The sequence below is a fragment of the Nerophis lumbriciformis genome, linkage group LG03, assembly GCF_033978685.3.
Source record: "Nerophis lumbriciformis linkage group LG03, RoL_Nlum_v2.1, whole genome shotgun sequence".
NCBI lineage: Eukaryota > Metazoa > Chordata > Actinopteri > Syngnathiformes > Syngnathidae > Nerophis > Nerophis lumbriciformis.
Window position 1 is genome coordinate 38,154,376 of NC_084550.2, and position 20,625 is coordinate 38,175,000.

The window sequence follows — 20,625 nt, forward strand, 5'->3', positions numbered from 1 at the left end:
TATTCAACCCCTTAACCTTAGGTCATCCAGCAGCTATGCAAATTATAAAATGATATTGCTGAATAGACAATGTCTGATTTTTTTTTATTTTTTTTGACAGTGTAATCGCCTCTTTTCTCACAACCTGTGTCAGTTTGCACATACTTTTTCAGACGTGCAAAATAGTTGAGTTTTATTCTTGATTAATTACATTGCGTGTGCAGAATAATTAGATTTGCATTTTTTTCTCCCCAGTATTGTGTGCATTTTCATTATCAGCATATAGATCTGTATCGCTCTGGAATAACCTGCCTCAAATTCTCACCGGCATTGAAAGTAAACAGGTTTTTAAAAGGAAAGTAATATTTTATTATCTGAGTCTGTAAATTAGTTTGCTTGATGATGATTTTTGTTTGGTTTTGTATTGTGTAGTTATATTTATATGGTAATTATTATTCTGTGACTGTAAATTGTTGGCTTGTTTGCTTATTGATGCTTTTATTTGTTTCTGTATTGTGTGGTTTTTTTTACTTGTAATTGTCTTGAGTTTGTGGACCCCAGGAAGACTAGTATGGGTTGTTGTGGGGATCTTTAACAAAAATCAAATCAAATTAAAATCAAATCAAATATTGATGAAAACAGACACGCTAGATGGATCGCACAACTTATTTTGCTCACGAAAGAGACGCAATCTTCTTTAGTTTAGGAGAGCACACTTTAGTAGATCAGGTCATGAGTGATTACATCATAGAAGCCAGACAAGTATTTTTTCTCATGTGCTTAAGCAAAAAAAAAAAAAGTGCACAACTGCAGCATTCTACCGCTCGACTTAAAGGGGAACTGTTTGCCTGTCATTCACAATCCTTACGTAAGACAAGAACACATATGTTTCTGTTTTTTCATGCATTCTAAATATTAAATACAAGCGATCAAAAGTCTGCTTAAAAATAGCCTATGGGTGTCAATCTCTTCTGCCTATAACACACTTAAAAAACATCCAAACACCTCCATTAAGGTTTTATATGCACACTGTAAGTGTATGTGCAATGTAATAACGCGTATGTTTAGAATAACATTTAATATTTACAAACCCCGTTTCCATATGAGTTGGGAAATTGTGTTCGATGTAAATATAAACGGAATACAATGATTTGCAAATCCTTTTCAACCCATATTCAGTTGAATGCACTACAAAGACAAGATATTTGATGTTCAAACTCATAAACTTTTTTTTTTTTTTTGCAAATAATAATTAACTTAGAAATTCATGGCTGCAACACGTGCTAAAGTAGTTGGGAAAGGGCATTTTCACCACTGTGTTACATGGCCTTTCCTTTTAACAACACTCAGTAATCGTTTGGGAACTGAGGAGACACATTTTTTAAGCTTCTCAGGTGGAATTCTTTCCCATTCTTGCTTGATGTACAGCTTAAGATGTTCAACAGTCCGGGGGTCTCCGTTGTGGTATTTTAGGCTCCATAATGCGCCACACATTTTCAATGGGAGACAGGTCTGGACTACAGGCAGGCCAGTCTAGTACCCGCACTCTTTTACTATGAAGCCACGTTGATGTAACACGTGGCTTGGCATTGTCTTGCTGAAATAAGCAGGGGCGTCCATGGTAGCGTTGCTTGGATGGCAACATATGTTGCTCCAAAACCTGTATGCACCTTTCAGCATTAGTGGCGCCTTCACAGATGTGTAAGTTACCCATGTCTTGGGCACCAATACACCCCCATACCATCACACATGCTGGCTTTTCAACTTTGCGCCTATAACAATCCGGATGGTTCTTTTCCTCTTTGGTCCGGAGGACACAACGTTCACAGTTTCCAAAAACAATTTGAAATGTGGACTCGTCAGACCACAGAAAACTTTTCCACTTTGTATCAGTCCATCTTAGATGAGCTCAGGCCCAGCGAAGCCGACGGCGTTTCTGGGTGTTGTTGATAAACGGTTTTCGCCTTGCATAGTAGAGTTTTAACTTGCACTTACAGATGTAGCGACCAACTGTAGTTACTGACAGTGGGTTTCTGAAGTGTTCCTGAGCCCATGTGGTGATATCCTTTACACACTGATGTCGCTTGTTGATGCAGTACAGCCTGAGGGATCGAAGGTTACGGGCTTAGCTGCTTACGTGCAGTGATTTCTCCAGATTCTCTGAACCCTTTGTTGATATTACGGACCGTAGATGGTGAAATCCCTAAATTCCTTGCAATAGCTGGTTGAAAAAGGTTTTTTTCAACTGTTCAACAATTTGCTCACGCATTTGTTGACAAAGTGGTGACCCTCGCTCCATCCTTGTTTGTGAAAGACTGAGCATTTCATGGAATCTACTTTTATACCAAATCATGGCACCCACCTGTTCCCAATTTGCCTGTTCACCTGTGGGATGTTCCAAATAAGTGTATGATGAGCATTCCTCAGTCTTTTTTGCCACCTTTCCCAACTTCTTTGTCACGTGTTGCTGGCATCAAATTCTAAAATTAATGATTATTTGCAAAAAAAAAAAAATGTTTGAGTTTGAACATCAAATATGTTGTCTTTGTAGCATATTCAACTGAATATGTTTGTACTTTAACACACAACCCTTAGGTTTAGGTTAGGCTGATAAGAAAAAAAAGTGCTAATCAAATATACTGCATAAGAAGGGACTCATAAATGGCTGCCGAAAAATTATGTACAATTATGTTGTGCAAAAATCAAACTATTTTAACAGTGCATATGTTTTAACGAAACTGTTAACACAACTAATGAAAATACAGATTCATAACTTTCGTCATAATTTTTGTGCTTAAGAAACTTATTTTACTTTAGCTCCTCACGTCTTCTGTTTGTTTGAGATTGTCATTACTGGTAATAAAATGTCTTACAAGTAAATGCCGCTGCGACCCATAGGGACCACAGCTGAGAAATAGATTTTTTTTTTTTCCGCAGCCCTCTAGGGGGTGCTCGCAGCCCAACAATGGGCCCCCACCCTATGGTTAAGAAACACTGTACTACATAGTACAGTATAGTACTTGCAAATGAGACACATCAGTGTAAGAAAACAAGATGATAACTGGACAACACAGCTCAGTTTTGAATGTTTAAACAGAACACATTGTTGTGTCAATTCAAATGTGAAAGGTACATCAACTAAGTACAAAACCAGTAAAGGTGGCATGTTGTGTAAATCGTAAATAAAAACAGAATACAATGATTTGCAAATCTTTTTCAACCTATATTCCACTGAATACACTAAAGGCACCATTAACCCTTGTGTAATGTTCATATTGTTGTTACTCAGCCAGCGTTTGTCTGTCTGATGGACCCGTTGCATTTTGTGGCTTTTAATGCCTCACAATAAAACACTTTTATGTTAAAATACTGGACAAATGTTTACCTTATCCCAATAAACATCTGTTCTCTGCCAGTTTCTGCATCCCACAGGGATTCTTCTTTTGTGTTTCTGCACCTGCGGTTCTCACACAAGGTTGCAACATTGTTTGTCAACACTGTCTGCTCTCATTTTCTCGCACATTTGACCCTCTGATGTTCTGTGTAACTACACTCTGTCCTCTTCCTGTCTAGGCCTGCTGTGTGTGTGTGTGTGTGTGTGTGTGTGTGTGTGTGTGTGTGTGTGTGTGTGTGTGTGTGTGTGTGTGTGTGTGTGTGTGTGTGTAAGGTACACAAAACATCAATTTCCACACTTCTATTAGCCCCGGGTCCAGTGGACCTGGACATCTTATATGTAATAGAAATGTGTAGGGGGGGGTGTATGGTGTGTAATCATTAAATATGTATTCTGATTTATGTTCTTAACAGAAAATGAGCCAAAGTCAGTGAGTCTCAGTTTGAAAAATGTATTAATTGTATCATTTTTCTTTGAATAAAAAATGAAAACGGGTCCCACAGACTCGAACACCACAGAAGGGTTGAAAGGTGCATACAGGTTTTGGAGCAACATATGTTGCCATCCAAGCAACGTCTTTTTCATGGACGCCCCTGCTTATTTCAGCAAGACTTAGACTTAGACTTCCTTTTATTGTCATTCAAATTTGAACTTTACAGTACAGATAAGAACAACATTGTGTTGCATTAGCTCGTAGTAGTGCAGGATAAAAGAGCAATAAGGTGCAGATATAAATAGATTACTGTACATATAAATATATTGCGCTTTTGCATATACATCCACGTTTATGGATGTATGTTATATTGTCTTTATATTCCAGTGAGTCAATCCGTTTTTGGGGGGATTTTTGAGGGGATTATTTTGATGCGTTCAAGAGTCTTATGGCCTGAGGGAAAAAGCTGTTACAGAACCTGGAGGTTCTGCTACGAAGGCTGCGGAACCTCTTTCTAGAGTCCAGCAGTGAAAACAGTCCTTGGTGGGAGTGGGAGGAGTCTCTACAGATTTTCTGAGCCTTGATCAGGCAGCGGCTTTTTGCGCTTACCTGGATAGGAGGAAGACAATGCCAAGCCCCGTGTTACAACAGCGTGGCTTCATAGTACAAGAGTGCGGGTACTAGACTGACCTGCCTGTAGTCCAGACCTCTTCCCTCACTCGTGAACAAGACTCCGAGGTACTTGAACTCCTCCACTTGGGGCAAGATCTCCTCCCCAACCCGGAGATGGCACTCCACCCTTTTCCGGGCGAGAACCATGGACTCGGATTTGGAGGTGCTGATTCCCATCCCAGTCGCTTCACACTCGGCTGCGAACCGATCCAGTGAGAGCTGAATATCTTGGCCAGATGAAGCCATCAGGACCACATCATCTGCAAAAAGCAGACACCTAATCCTGCAGCCACCAAACCAGATACCCTCAACGCCCTGACTGCGCCTAGAAATTCTGTCCATAAAGGTTATGAACAGAATCGGTGACAAAGGGCAGCCCTGGCGGAGTCCAACCCTCACTGGAAACGGGTCCGACTTACTGCCGGCAATGCGGACCAAGCTCTGACACTGATTATACAGGGAGCGAACCGCCACAATAAGACAGTCCGTTACCCCATACTCTCTGAGCACTCCCCACAGGACTTCCCGGGGTACACGGTCGAATGCCTTCTCCAAGTCCACAAAACACATGTAGACTGGTTGAGCAAACTCCCATGCACCCTCAAGGACCCTGCCGAGAGAATAGAGCTGGTCCACAGTTCCACGACCAGGACGAAAACCACACTGTTCCTCCTGAATCCAAGGTTCAACTATCCGGCGTAGCCTCCTCTCCAGTACACCTGAATAGACCTTACCGGGAAGGCTGAGGAGTGTGATCCCACGATAGTTGGAACACACCCTCCGGTTCCCCTTCCTAAAGAGAGGAACCACCACCCCGGTCTGCCAATCCAGAGGTACCGCCCCCGATGTCCACGCGATGTTGCAGAGTCTTGTCAACCAAGACAGCCCCACAACATCCAGAGCCTTAAGGAACTCCGGGCGGATCTCATCCACCCCCGGGGCTTTGCCACCGAGGAGCTTTTTAACTACCTCGGCAACCTCAGCCCCAGAAATAGGAGAGCCCACCACAGATTCCCCAGGCCCTGCTTCCTCATAGGAAGACGTGCTGGTAGGATTGAGGAGGTTTTCGAAGTATTCCTTCCACCGATCCACAACATCCGCAGTCGAGGTCAGCAGAACACCATCCTCACCATACACGGTGTTGACATTGCACTGCTTCCCCTTCCTGAGGCGGCGGATGGTGGTCCAGAATCGCTTCGAAGCCGTCCGGAAGTCGTTTTCCATGGCTTCCCCGAACTCCTCCCATGTCCGAGTTTTTGCCTCCGCGACCGCTGAAGCCGCACATCGCTTGGCCTGACGGTACCTGTCTGCTGCCTCCGGAGTCCTATGAGCCAAAAGAGCCCGATAGGACTCTTTCTTCAGCTTGACGGCATCCCTTACCGCTGGTACACCAGCGGGTTCTAGGATTACCGCCACGACAGGCACCAACCACCTTGTGGCCACAGCTCCAATCGGCCGCCTCGACAATAGAGGCACGGAACATCGTCCACTCGGACTCAACGTCTAGTGCCTCCCTCGTGACATGTTCAAAGTTCTTCCGGAGGTGGGAATTAAAACTCTCTCTGACAGGAGACTCTGCCATGCGTTGCCAGCAAACCCTCACAATGCGTTTGGGCCTGCCAGGTCTGTCCGGCATCCTCCCCCACCATCGCAGCCAACTCACCACCTGGTGGTGATCGGTAGAAAGCTCCGCCCCTCTCTTCACCCGAGTGTCCAAAACATGAGACCGCAAATCCGATGACACAACTACAAAGTCGATCATGGAACTGCGGCCTAGGGTGTCCTGGTGCCAAGTGCACATATGGACACCCTTATGTTTGAACATGGTGTTTGTTATTGACAATCTGTGACGAGCACAAAAGTCCAATAACAAAACACCACTCGGGTTCAGATCCGGACGGCCATTCTTCCCAATCACGCCATGTAACACAGTGGTAAAAATACCCCGATGACATTTTTTTTGCAAATAAGTTAATGATTATTTGCAAAACAAAAATGAAGTTTGAACTTTAAGTATCTTGTCTTTGCAGTCTATTCAATTGAATATAAGTTGAAAAGGATTTGCAAATCATTGTATTCTGTTTTTATTTACCATTTACACAACGTGCCAACTTCACTGATTTTGAATGTTGTATGAATTCTCCCTGCAGACATGTGACATAACCAAGAAAAGGTGTGTGGGCAGTTTTGCCGTTGTGAAATGTACATTAAACTGGTTTCCTGGTATGTAGTCTACTTAGTTGTATTGATATAAAAAAAACTGACACGTTTCTTAAAGGACCTACATGAAACCTCCATAGCAGAATGTATACAAGGCAGCCTACAGACACTAAAAGCTGATATCAGCTCTCCAGTCTATGATGCATAATTGGTAGTCCTGCCATCCTGACACTTTGATCCAAAAGTGGTGGTAGCGGGGGTTGTATTTTGTAGCGTCGGAAGAGTTAGTGCTGCAAAAGATTCTGGGTATTTGTTCTGTTGTGTTTATGTTGTGTTACGGTGCGGATGTTCTCCCGAAATGCGTTTGTCATTCTTGTTTGGTGTGGATTCACAGTGTGGCGTATATTTCTAACAGTGTTAATTCGGCCACCCTCAGTGTAACGTGTATCGCTGTTGATCAAGTATGCGTTGCATTCACGTGTGTGTGCGTACAGAAGTCGCACATATCTTGTGACTGGGCCAGCACGTTGTTAGATTGGATGAAAAGCGGACGTGACGACAGCTCGTAGAGGACAAGACTGTGGTCCGGGTGGACTACGAGATATAATGACTGATGAACATCTTCGTTCGATAATGAAGGTTGCCTCAGCTCAAAGCTTGAGCCCCGACATTAATGAAAAAATGTCAGGTATCTGGCTTGGGCACATCAGATTAGATCAGTGTGTTGCAAACTGAGCAGTTTAAAGTCCTGAATAGTTGGTTTATTCATTGTTATTTTATTTTTAAATGTATTAGCCTGTGGAAAAAGTTAATGTTGATATTTACCTCAGAAGGCTGCAAATAGAAAAGAGGCATTCAATTTTTATTTAAATTGTATTTGATATGCCATTGATATTTTTTAATTATTAATATTATTATTTGAAACTCGATTTTGCATGTCACTATAAAGTTATATAAGCCTTGCTTGTTCAATAGTCAATGCAAAACTTGTTTGGGTCCCTATTAAAAGGTTCATTTGTTCAACCTTGGCCCGCGGCTTTGTTCAGTTTTACATTTTGGCCCACTCTGTATTTGAGTTTGACACCCCTGAATTAAGGAAAGAAATCTAACAATGTACTAATATGATTCAGTTTAAGAGGCTGTTCAAACTACAAATGTTTACAAAGTACAAAGAAGAAGAATTATGACAAAAAACATGATTTAAAAAAAAAATAGAGATAGATAGTATCTATCTCATTAAGTCAATCTACTTATGAGGAGAACTGATGTATTTAGAACATTGATGTATATTGTGTACAAATTGAGAACAGGAAGTAAAACATATGTGTTGGTAATTGGTATGAAGTGAAAAAGGGGGAAGATTATATAAATTTAGCTTCTTGCCACTCCTTTTTGGACATTTTGTAAAGAAAAATGAAAATATATCAAATATGTGATGTATCATATTGATACCGTATACATGTTCAAAATACATTTTAACCAACCAACCACAAACAAACTTTGACGAGCTCGGTTCTTTTAGACGGGCCCATTACCAGCTGCTCCCGTGTCCAATAAAGTGGTCCAGGGGGGGTCAAAGTTCTAAGCCCACAGGTCACAACCTGTTGGGGGGTGCAGAGACCCTGCAGAAATGATGTCTGTTTCATCCATCCCCATGTTGTTTATATTTAGCCTTTCTGCTCCTGTGCACTTTAAATTATTGTTGTTGTTTGTTTTAACTTTAATTCATATATATTTCATATTAAGTGTGTGATATAATTCTAACTTGCTTATTGGGTCTACTTGGTGTGCTTCACCTCATGAGTGAGGCAAAAATACTAGAAAGACTTGCGGTGCAATGTTGTGGTCTCGCTCAGCCGCATAGAATATTTTTGAACAAACCTGTCAAGTTGTTACAAGTCCTGACTTTTCTACACGACTTGTTCCTTCCTTTCAGACCCACAATATCAGAGCACATTATAGATGTAGACATAATGAATAATGATACCAATGCGTACTGTACGTGGGGGGTACAGGGCGAGTGACCCCCGCAAACACCAATTATTTTATTCGGGCCGGTAAAAATGTTCATGAAATAAAATTTTAAATTGTAAAAAATATGGACAAATGTAAAACAAATGTGTTCTGTTGAACCACAAACGCTAGCCAGTAGTTATATATATAACAAGCGTAATCAAGATTTTTTTTACAGTAACAATGAGCAAGTTGCAAACAGCCCATTTACCGTATTTATCGGACTATAAGGCGCACTTAAACTCCTTTCAATTTCTCAAAACTCAACAGTGCGCCTAATGTACGGAATAATTCTGGTTGTGCTTACTGACCTCCAAACTATTGTATTTGGTACATGGTGTAATGATAAGTGGGGCCAGTAGATGGCAGTCACACATAAGAGATACTTGTAGGCTGCAAGATGACGCCTGTAAACAACACCAAAACTTTAAATGTTCCATTGGGAATATAGAACATTAGTCAAAAATCTGTCAAAATGTTTTATTACGACTTTGGTAAGCTATGAAGTCGCACCGCTTGATGGATTGTGGGAGTATTACGCCTACTGTAGTCAGACGTACTGTGCTTCAACATACGAGTATTACTGTGGTGTGTGTATAAGAACCGCAATATTATCCATCCATCCATCCATCCATCTTCTTCCGCTTATCCGAGGTCGGGTCGCGGGGGCAGCAGCCTAAGCAGGGAAGCCCAGACTTCCCTCTCCCCAGCCACTTCGTCCAGCTCCTCCCGGGGGATCCCGAGGCGTTCCCAGGCCAGCCGGGAGACATAGTCTTCCCAACGTGTCCTGGGTCTTCCCCGTGGCCTCCTACCGGTCGGACGTGCCCTAAACACCTCCCTAGGGAGGTGCTCGGGAGGCATCCTGACCAGATGCCCGAATGACTAAAACAGTAAATAAACACAAGACATATATATATTCTATTAGCCACAACACAACCAGGCTAATATTTAATATGCCACAAATTAATCCCGCATAACAAACACCTCCCCCCTCCTGTCCATATAACCCGCCAATACAACTCAAAAACCTGCACAACACACTCAATCCCACAGCCCAAAGTACCGTTCACCTCCCCAAAGTTCATACAGCACATATATTTCCCCAAAGTCCCCAAAGTTACGTACGTGACATGCACATAGCGGCACACACATACAGGCAAGCAATCAAATGTTTGGAAGCCGCAGCTGCATGCGTACTCATGGTACCGTGTCTGCGCATCCAACTCAAAGTCCTCCTGGTAAGAGTCTCTGTTGTCCCAGTTCTCCACAGGCCAATGGTAAAACTTGACTGTCATCTTTCGGGAATGTAAACAATGAAACACCGGCTGTGTTTGTGTTGCTGCAGCCGCCCGCAATACACCGCTTCCCACCTACAGCTTTCTTCTTTGCTGTCTCCATTGTTCATTGCACAAATTGCAAAAGATTCACCAACACAGATGTCCAGAATACTGTGGAATTTTGCGATGAAAACAGACGACTTAATAGCTGGCCACCATGCTGTCCCAAAATGTCCTCTACAATCCGTGACGTCACGCGCAGACGTCATCATACCGAGACGTTTTCAGCAGGATATTTTGCCGCAAAATTTAAAATTGCACTTTAGTATTGGCATGTGTTGCAATGTTAAGATTTCATCATTGATATATAAACTATCAGACTGCGTGGTCGGTAGTAGTGGGATTCAGTAGGCCTTTAATATCTATTTAAATGTGTGTGAGACACCTGTTGGAGTCCATAGACGTGAGAAAGGTAAACAACAGAGCAAAAAAGTTTAAGATCCGACTAAGTCCAATGAAATGCTTTCTATGCAGTAAAGAATGGAGGAGGAGGAAAGCAAAGTAGGGGGAAAAGGTTTTTTTTTTGAGAAGTGGGGGATCAGTGGCAGCACGTGTAGAAAGGAGTGGTCTATAGGACTGAGGAGGGTGGGGTGGGCCTGGCAGACAGAACAGGAGGGAAAACGTTCTCATATTTCAATCTCACAGGGGGTAAAGAGGGGCCGGCCTAATATTTGGGGAATATACGAAGATTCATTGAAGGCAACATAAAACTACCACTTCTGGCCCTCAAAGCGGCCGGTGCTGAGTTCTGTGCTGCAGGTCCGAGTCCTGCTGCCTTGCCGGATTTGCCCACCTTGTTGCTGTTTGACCTGTCGAATGCTCCGGCTTTGACACACACACACACACATTGATACTAAACACTGAGCTCCCTGAGCTCCTTGCACAGTCCCTCTTTTCCCCCCCCCAGGACCTCTGCATGTCTAATATTTAGACATGTTCAGCTACCTGGATTCAAGGACTCTACTGCTACTTGCAGTCACCCAGATCTGCCTTTTAGCCCTGGTCAGATGTCAGGAGGACAGCAACCGTGAGTACTTCTTCTTCTATGCTGTCACCCTTTTATCATTTTTACCGCAAGGATGTGCAACGTCAAGCACTGATTGTCACAGTCAATTGGGGACTGAACACAGGTGTGGGTGTATATCACAATGTTTGTTTACACAAAGCGGGGACCTCATTCTGTTAATCCTGCTATCCAAAATGTAAACTTTCTAAAACGATTAAAACTATTGTAAACATGCCTGGGAAGTTTTAACTTTGGCCTATAACACACACATTTTTGGTCGACAGGGGTCTCAAACCTGCGGCCAGTGGGTCATTTGAAGCCCAGAGGGCGCACATTTTTTGGCACATGTATATATATATATATATATATCATGCCACTCTTGAATCCCAATAGAAAGAACAATACCTACAGTAACGGCAAACACTAAAATGACAAATTGGGCAACACAAAAAGCAACTTCCTATAAGCAAGCGGAAGTGTGTGGAATCCAACCGTGTGAAACTATAGTATTTTTACATTCAATTTTACATTTATAATGATAAAGGTCATTATAGCTGCTGGTACAAGTAGTTAACAGGTTCAGTCAGGCTAACCCTGACTCCACCTCCAGTTAAATTGAGTTTGAAAAGTGACGGTGCATTCAGGTAACTTTGCAAAGCTGGAGCCACAACGTTTTGTTTTTTTCTTTCAAAAATTCCAACTCGGACATCCCCCGTGGGTGCTTAATGAGCACTGACAGGTTGTCTTTTTAACTGTAAATTCACTAATATGGAGGCTGAAGGAGGGGGGGGGCACAACAAAAAAATGAAAGGTGGTCCTTTTGGTGAAAAGTCTTCACATTCCTTTGCTGTCAGAGGGCAGCCAGGCAAATCCCAGCTTGTCTCTGTGGCGGTAAAATGTATTAATATGCATGACAAATGTTCATTTTTTTTAACGACATCCCCTGATCCCAGGAAAGGAAAAACTCGAAAGCCCGAATTGGAAAAATGGCTGGGGGACTGGCTGCAATGGATGCCGAGTGGGTATAATTATTAAATTGTTACATTTATAGATAATGTGAAAGCCCAGTCTATCGGAGCGTAGTAGGGGGATTTTCTTCCATTTAGACAAGTCTGCAACGCAGAGACGTCACCAATCGATGCACAGAAGAGTGGTGCACCCTTGGGTCACGACTTGGAACAGCTAGCGCTTCTTCCAGTCTGTTACTTCTCCAGAGATTATCCGTGACCACCTGGTATCCTTTCCATGCAGGAGGGGGGGGGGGGGGGGCAGAAAAGCGGCAGGTCAACTGGTCTAAACAGGCGCTGTCCAAAAGCTAGAGTTTGTAAATTAGTCTTAAGGTTGGACTCTAATGCTTCTGAGGTAGCATCTCTAAATATTAGGAATGTCCGATAATGGCTTTTTGCCGATATCCCGATATTGCCCAACTCTTTAATTACCGATACCGATATCAACCGATATATGCAGTCGTGGAATTAACCCATTAGTATGCCTAATTTGGACAACCAGGTATGGTGAAGATAAGGTACTTTTTAAAAAATTTATAAAATAAGATAAATTAAGAAAAAATTATTTAATAAAAAAGAAAGTAAAACAATATAAAAACAGTTACATAGAAACTAGTAATTAATGAAAATGAGTAAAATTAACTGTTAAAGGTTGGTACTATTAGTGGACCAGCATCACGCACAATCATGTGTGCTTACGGACTGTATCCCTTGCAGACTGTATTGGTATATATTTATATATAATGTAGGAACCAGCATATTAATAACAGAAAGAAGTGTGTATCTTGTGTTTTTTATGTTGATTTAATAATAAAAAATAAAAAAAATAAAATAACCAATACCGATAATCAGGGGCGCCGAAAAGATGGGGGGGGGGGGTAAAGGAGACGGATTCTAGGGGCCCATGATGATGAAATTATAATACAGAAAAAATAATGACACTGTGTTGGGGGCCCTGTAAAGATTCTTTTCATGGGGCCCAAAATCCCTAGCGGCGCCCCTGCCGATAATTAAAAAAAACGATACCGATAATTTCCGATATTACATTTTAACGCATTTATCGGCCGATAATATCGGCAGGCCGATATTATCGGACATCTCTACTAAATATTCCCGTTAGGGCATTCCAGAGTACTGGAGCTCAAATAGAAAACGCTCTAGAGGTCTAGACTCTGGACTTGTTTTGGGTTCTGGCAAGCACCAATAAGCCGTCGTTCTTAGAACGCAGATTTTGGGACGGAACATACGCTCAAGAAAATCAGCAGAATGAACGTTTAGTATGTTGTATGTAAATAACAAGACCTTAAAAACGCAACTAAGGAGTTCTGGGAGCCAGTGGAAATGGACCAGTTTGGTGTAATACAAACCTGGGCAAATTAGGGCCCGTTGAGCTTTTCAATTTGGCCCGACGGACATTCCCAAATATTTTTTTTAGATCTTTAAGATGGAAACTGTAGCTGCCATTATCATAACGGCAGAGATGTTTTCAAATGACCGCAAAATCTATACAAAATATTTCAATGGTTGGAATCTGCGCTTTTGCATGATTTACTAGTTACTATGGTAATCTAATTAGCTACTATTGTAATCTAAGTCACAGCAGCTCAGACGAGGCACCAAGCAGTGTGGGTGGAGAGCGTTTCCACAGAGTGTTTCCAGAGCCTGAAATGCGGGTGTCAGGGACAGATTTTTCCAACAAAGTTCTAAAGCTTAGTGATACATCAGCTATATCAGATTGTAGGTGGGGGTTTTTTTGTTACCCTTTTGTTCATTTTTCGCTGTTTGTTACATTTTTGTTGCGTTTCGCTAGATTGTAAAATATGTGGATGGAGAGGGGGTGCGACGTTCATATGTTTTCAATATTCAGTGTTTTATCATTCGTAGTTAATATTGTAAATACCACATTCTTTATTTTCATGTACATTTTCAGTAAAAAAACGTAAAATTCCATTCCATTTTTTTTTTAAATGGTTGAAGTTTTTAGCAATCAATCAGACATTATTGTGAGGTTTTGTATGAGTGCTCCTAAAAATTAGATATAACGGCTCCCAGACACATTTTTTTCTCTAAATGTGTCAGTCAAAATAATCGCCCAGGCCTGGTGTAATATGATCCTATTTTTAGTTCCGGTCAAGCAGTCACTTTTTGTACTAATTGCATTTTTTTTTTTTTTTTTTTGGCAAATTCATTGTTCCTAAAAGCTGTTTTTTTTTCATTGGGAAGCAAAGAAAAACAAACACATGGTGTTTGAGTTAAGTTAAAAGTACGCTTTCCATTGCTGCTGTGATGACTACCTGACAGGACAATATTCTAACTGACGGCAGGGGTTCATCAAATAAAACCACATGAGTGGCACTGTTGGATTACCCTGTCCAAAAAGGGTATAAAAGTGGTCTGGTGTTCACTTAAGACCCTTCTTGGAACCTTCTATACACAAAAGGCCCTGAATGCTGAAATCTAAGCAGGCAGATGGAAAACAGAGTTCCAGTCCTCATGATGCACCTGGGAACACTTTATGGCTTTCTTTCTTTTTTTTTTTTTTTTTTTTTGCACTCGTCTGCTGAGCAAAGCTGCCAACATGTGAGAGACGAGTCTTATTAGTCTACTGTCAGTTACGGTCACGTGACCACTTCCCCACCCATCTGGCATGCAGCGGCCAGGTGGGCTCCCAGAATGCACCTTGTGTTTGGGTACAAGTCAATGAATTGGCCGCTCTGTCCTTCGAGCCTCCAGAAAGACCTTCATTCATGGCACCCAGAGGACGCTTTCAGGTCACCTGAGCGGCCTTCCGGAAGATAAACATGGCTACTGTACCTGAAAAGTGCATCTCTTGAAAAAAATAGACGCCAACAAGATGGGTTTTTTTTTTCATGTACAGTAGCTGCATTGAATGAGGTCGCACCCACCAACGTGGAGCTCAGAATGCCAAGTCTGTCTCTTTAATGAATATAAATCAGCCATACTGTATACATTTGTGGGCTCCAGCGCTTGTGAAGTTACACTGACACCTTGTGGTCACTGTTGAGGTTGCATACTCCAATTTGTCAACCACTGTAAAGAAGTTGTTTGTAGCTGCCCGCAAAAAAAATAGTATATTATAGACAAATGTTGATTTTTGGTGTGTGTGTGTGTGTGTTTTAACAATAAACTAAGAAAGACAAATTAATATCGTCAATATTATGATTTTCCTATTATATTATCTTTATTAAATTTATTTTATTGTAAATTATAAGGCAGGGGTGTCAAACGTACGGCCCGAGGGCCAAATCAGGCCCGCAAACAGGTTTTAGCCGGCCCGCGAGAAGAGTTTGCTAGGTATAAAAATTAACCTGAAATTTTGGATTGAAACAGCTGTTCTAAATGTGTCCACTAGATGTCGCAATGGAAATTATTTGTATCTCTGTAGATACAAAATAAACCACATGATGTAATTTGAGGAAAATTATCAAACTACATAAATAACATCCTCTAATTTGGTATAAAAATGTTTATCTTGATTGACTTAAAATGAACACCAATGAATTGACTGATGAACATTATCACATAATTTACTCAGAAAATATAAATAGCAACAAATAAAGATAGAATACTATTAACCGCAACATATAAGTGTAAAAAACTAAAAATTGTATGATTTTGTACAATTTCATAATGTGCTTGCTCTATTTTTAAACAAAAAAAACAATCTAAAGTTGTCTTTATTTTTAAGTTATCGTGCCGCGATTTTACCAGTCCGGCCCACTTGGGAGTAGATTTTTCTCCATGTGGCCCCCCATCTAAAATGAGTTTGACACCCCTGCTGTAGATTATGGTAAAATATTTCAGTTACCTGTATTATCTATCAGTGGAAAAACTAATTAAAGTAAAGAATATTTGAGATTTTCATTATTCTTTATTATAGTATAATTGTTTTAATTTTATTATTATATTATTTATTAAATCTGATTTATAGTAAATTAAATGCTGTAGATTCTGATAAAACATTTCAGTATCGAGTAGCAGTAAAAATAAAAGGGTAATTCATGTAAAAATATGTTTAAATAAATAAAAATAAATAAATAAATAAATATCCATCCATCCATCCATCCATCCATCCATCTTCTTCCACTTATCCGAGGTCGGGTCGCGGGGGCAGCAGCCTAAGCAGGGAAGCCCAGACTTCCCTCTCCCCAGCCACTTCGTCCAGCTCTTCCTGTGGGAACCCGAGGCGTTCCCAGGCCAGCCGGGAGACATAGTCTTCCCAACGTGTCCTGGGTCTTCCCCGCGGCCTCCTACCGGTCGGACGTGCCCTAAACACCTCCCTAGGGAGGCGTTCGGGTGGCATCCTGACCAGATTCCCGAACCACCTCATCTGGCTCCTCTCGATGTGGAGGAGCAGCGGCTTTACTTTGAGCTCCCCCCGGATGGCAGAGCTTCTCACCCTATCTCTAAGGGAGAGCCCCGCCACCCGGCGGAGGAAACTCATTTCGGCCGCTTGTACCCGTGATCTTGTCCTTTCGGTCATAACCCAAAGCTCATGACCATAGGTGAGGATGGGAACGTAGATCGACCGGTAAATTGAGAGCTTTGCCTTCCGGCTCAGCTCCTTCTTCACCACAATGGATCGATACAGCGTCCGCATTACTGAAGACGCCGCACCGATCCGCCTGTCGATCTCACGATCCACTCTTCCCTCACTCGTGAACAAGACTCCGAGGTACTTGAACTCCTCCACTTGGGGCAAGATCTCCTCCCCAACCCGGAGATGGCACTCCACCCTTTTCCGGGCGAGAACCATGGACTCGGACTTGGAGGTGCTGATTCCCATCCCAGTCGCTTCACACTCGGCTGCGAACCGATCCAGTGAGAGCTGAAGATCCTGGCCAGATGAAGCCATCAGGACCACATCATCTGCAAAAAGCAGAGACCTAATCCTGCAGCCACCAAACCGGATCCACTCAACGCCTTGACTGCGCCTAGAAATTCTGTCCATAAAAGTTATGAACAGAATCGGTGACAAAGGGCAGCCTTGGCCGAGTCCAACCCTCACTGGAAACGTGTCCGACTTACTGCCGGCAATGCGGACCAAGCTCTGGCACTGAGCATACAGGGAGCGGACTGCCACAATCAGACAGTCCGATACCCCATACTCTCTGAGCACTCCCCACAGGACTTCCCGAGGGACACGGTCGAATGCCTTCTCCAAGTCCACAAAACACATGTAGACTGGTTGGGCAAACTCCCATGCACCCTCAAGGACCCTGCCGAGAGTATAGAGCTGGTCCACAGTTCCACGACCAGGACGAAAACCACACTGTTCCTCCTGAATCCGAGGTTCGACTATCCGGCGTAGCCTCCTCTCCAGTACACCTGAATAGACCTTAGCGGGAAGGCTGAGGAGTGTGATCCCACGATAGTTAGAGCACACCCTCCGGTTCCCCTTCTTAAAGAGAGGAACCACCACCCCGGTCTGCCAATCCAGAGGTACCGCCCCCAATGTCCACGCGATGCTGCAGAGTCTTGTCAACCAAGACAGCCCCACAGCATCCAGAGCCTTAAGGAACTCCGGCGGATCTCATCTACCCCCGGGGCCTTGCCACCGAGGAGCTTTTTAACTACCTCAGAAACCTCAGCCCCAGAAATAGGAGAGCCCACCACAGACTCCCCAGGCACTGCTTCCTCATAGGAAGACGTGTTGGTGGGATTGAGGAGGTCTTCGAAGTATTCCCTCCACCGATCCACAACATCCGCAGTCGAGGTCAGCAGAACACCATCCTCGCCATACACGGTGTTGATAGTGCACTGCTTCCCCTTCCTGAGGCGGCGGATGGTGGTCCAGAATTGCTTCGAAGCCGTCCGGAAGTCGTTTTCCATGGCTTCCCCGAACTCCTCCCATGTCCTGGTTTTTGCCTCTGCGACCGCTGAAGCCGCACACCGCTTGGCCTGTCGGTACCTGTCCGCTGCCTCGGGAGTCCTATGAGCCAAAAGAACCCGATAGGACTCCTTCTTCAGCTTGACGGCATCCCTCACCGCCGGTGTCCACCAACGAGTTCTAGGATTACCGCCACGACAAGCACCAACTACCTTGCGGCCACAGCTCCAATCAGCCGCCTTGACAATAGAGGCGCGGAACATGGTCCATTCGGACTCAATGTCCAGCACCTCCCTCGTGACATGTTCAAAGTTCTTCCGGAGGTGGGAATTGAAACTCTCTCTGACAGGAGACTCTGCCAGACGTTCCCAGCAAACCCTCTCAATGCGTTTGGGCCTGCCAGGTCTGTCCGGCATCCTCCCCCACCATCGCAGCCAACTCACCACCAGGTGGTGATCGGTAGACAGCTCCGCCCCTCTCTTCACCCGAGTGTCCAAAACATGCAGCCGCAAATCCGATGACACAACTACAATGTCGATCATGGAACTGCGGCCTAGGGTGTCCTGGTGCCAAGTGCACCTATGGACACCCTTATGTTTGAACATGGTGTTCGTTATGGACAATCTGTAACGGGCACAAAAGTCCAATAACAAAACACCGCTCGGGTTCAGATCCGGGCAATCATTCTTACCAATCACGCCTCTCCAGGTTTCACTGTCGCTGCCAACATGAGCATTGAAGTCCCCCAGTAGAACGAGGGAATCACCCGGGGGAGCACTCTCAAGTACTCCCTCGAGTGAATCCAAAAAGGGTGGGTACTCTGAGCTGCGGTTTGGCGCGTAAGCGCAAACCACAGTCAGGACCCGTGCCCCCACCCGAAGGCGGAGGGAAGCTACCTTCTCGTCCACCGGGTTGAACTCCAACGTACAGGCTCTGAGCCGGGGGGAAACAAGAATTGCCACCCCAGCCCGTCGCCTCTCACTGCCGGCAACGCCAGAATGGAAGAGAGTCCAGCCCCTCTTGAGAGAACTGGTTCCAGAGCCCTTGCTGTGCGTCGAAGTGAGTCCGACTATATCTAGCCGGAACTTCACCACCTCGCGCACTAGCTCAGGCTCCTTCCCCCCCAGCGAGGTGACGTTCCACGTCCCAAGAGCTAGCTTCTGTAGCCGAGGATCGGACCGCCAAGTGCCCTGCCTTCGGCTTCCGCCCAGCTCACATCGCACCCGACCTCTATGACCCCTGCTATGGGTGGTGAGCCCATTGGAGGGGGAACCCACGTTGCCTCTTCGGGCTGTGCCCGGCCGGGCCCCATGGGGACAGGCCCGGCCACCAGGCGCTCGCCATCGTGCCCCACCTCCGGGCCTGGCTCCAGAGGGGGGCCCCGGTGACCCGCGTCCGGTCGAGGGAAATCTGGGTTCCTTGTCAGTGTTATTCATAGAGATCTTCGAGCTGCTCTTTGTCTGATCCCTCACCTAGGACCAGTTTGCCTTGGGAGACCCTACCAGGGGGCATAGAAGCCCCCGGACAACATAGCTCCTAGGATCATTGGGACACGCAAACTCCTCTACCACGTTAAGGTGGCAGCTCAAAGAGGAGTAACTGGAGAGCAACTTGTAACTTAGTTATATTTAATGTAGAGTAACTTGTAGCTTAGCTACATTTTTAGTGTCCTTTGTTTTTATTTTTCATGGAGGTCTTCGAGCTGCTCTTTGTCTGATCCCTCACCTAGGACCAGTTTGTCTTGGGAGACCCTACCAGGGGGCATAAAGCCCCCGGACAACATAGCTCCTAGGATCATTGGGACACGCAAACTCCTCTACCACGTTAAGGTGGCAGCTCAGAGAGGAGAATAAAATAATATAATAAATAAATAATATAATAAAATAAATAAATAAAATAAATTTAAAAAAAAAAATATATATATATATATATATATATATATATATATATATATATATATATATATATATATATTCTCATTATTATATAGAAACATTTAGAGAACAGGGGTCTGCAACCTTTACCTTTAAAAGAGACATTGTGTGGCCTTTTCCACTAAAGAAAAATAGTACTAAAATTCAAAAAGTAACACAGCTAATAAACTTTTAAAAGTTGTAATCTTATTTTTTTTAGTTTGCAGGAAAATCAATCCATGTCCATATGAAATGTAACTATTTTTCCTTTTTTCTTTTCTTTTTTGGAAAGTACTCATTGTTAGCTGACCCAAGGGGTTGCACACTCAAGAATCTGAACTGAACACACAGTCTCTTTTACTTGCCTTCCTTGCACCCAGGACTCAGCCTTTGCGGGGTTCACGACCTCACAGACAGTCTGAACTAATAGAAAGACAAATGCACATAAAAATATTCAAGATTTTCTTTATCCTGTATTTATATATTTTTTATTATATTAAATGTATAGTAGATTAGAATTATGTAGATAATAATACAACATGATTTCACTATCATGTAGCAGTAATAATACATCAAATAAGTACTTAATTAAATTAATGTTAAAAAAAAAAAAGTATTTTCAATATTTTGTAGAAAATGGAAAGACAAATCAACATAAATATATTGGATATTTTCATTATTCTTTATCATTTTATATATATTTTTTTCTTTTTTTTTTAAAATACTCCCCTGAAGAGCAGGGAAACCTGCGAAACAGGTTTGTAGGGATGAAATAGCCTCTGTATATTTACCGTATATTTATATTTTTTATACATATTATATAGGTTTCTAGTTTATATTATAATGCATTGTCATGTAGA

The 20,625-nt window shown here is 43.2% G+C and overlaps 1 protein-coding gene across 2 annotated transcripts in view; it reads left to right on the plus strand.

Moving 5' to 3' along the window:
- Positions 1–10,691: 10,691 nt before the first annotated feature.
- Positions 10,692–20,625, plus strand: part of col2a1b (collagen, type II, alpha 1b) — a 150,855-nt gene continuing 140,921 nt past the window's right edge. For both annotated transcript variants that reach the window (XM_061937692.1, XM_061937693.1), the window contains exon 1: positions 10,692–11,015. In XM_061937692.1, coding sequence (XP_061793676.1) covers positions 10,922–11,015 — 94 coding nt within the window. In that variant the 5' untranslated portion in view covers positions 10,692–10,921. The remainder of the gene's footprint in view (positions 11,016–20,625) is intronic.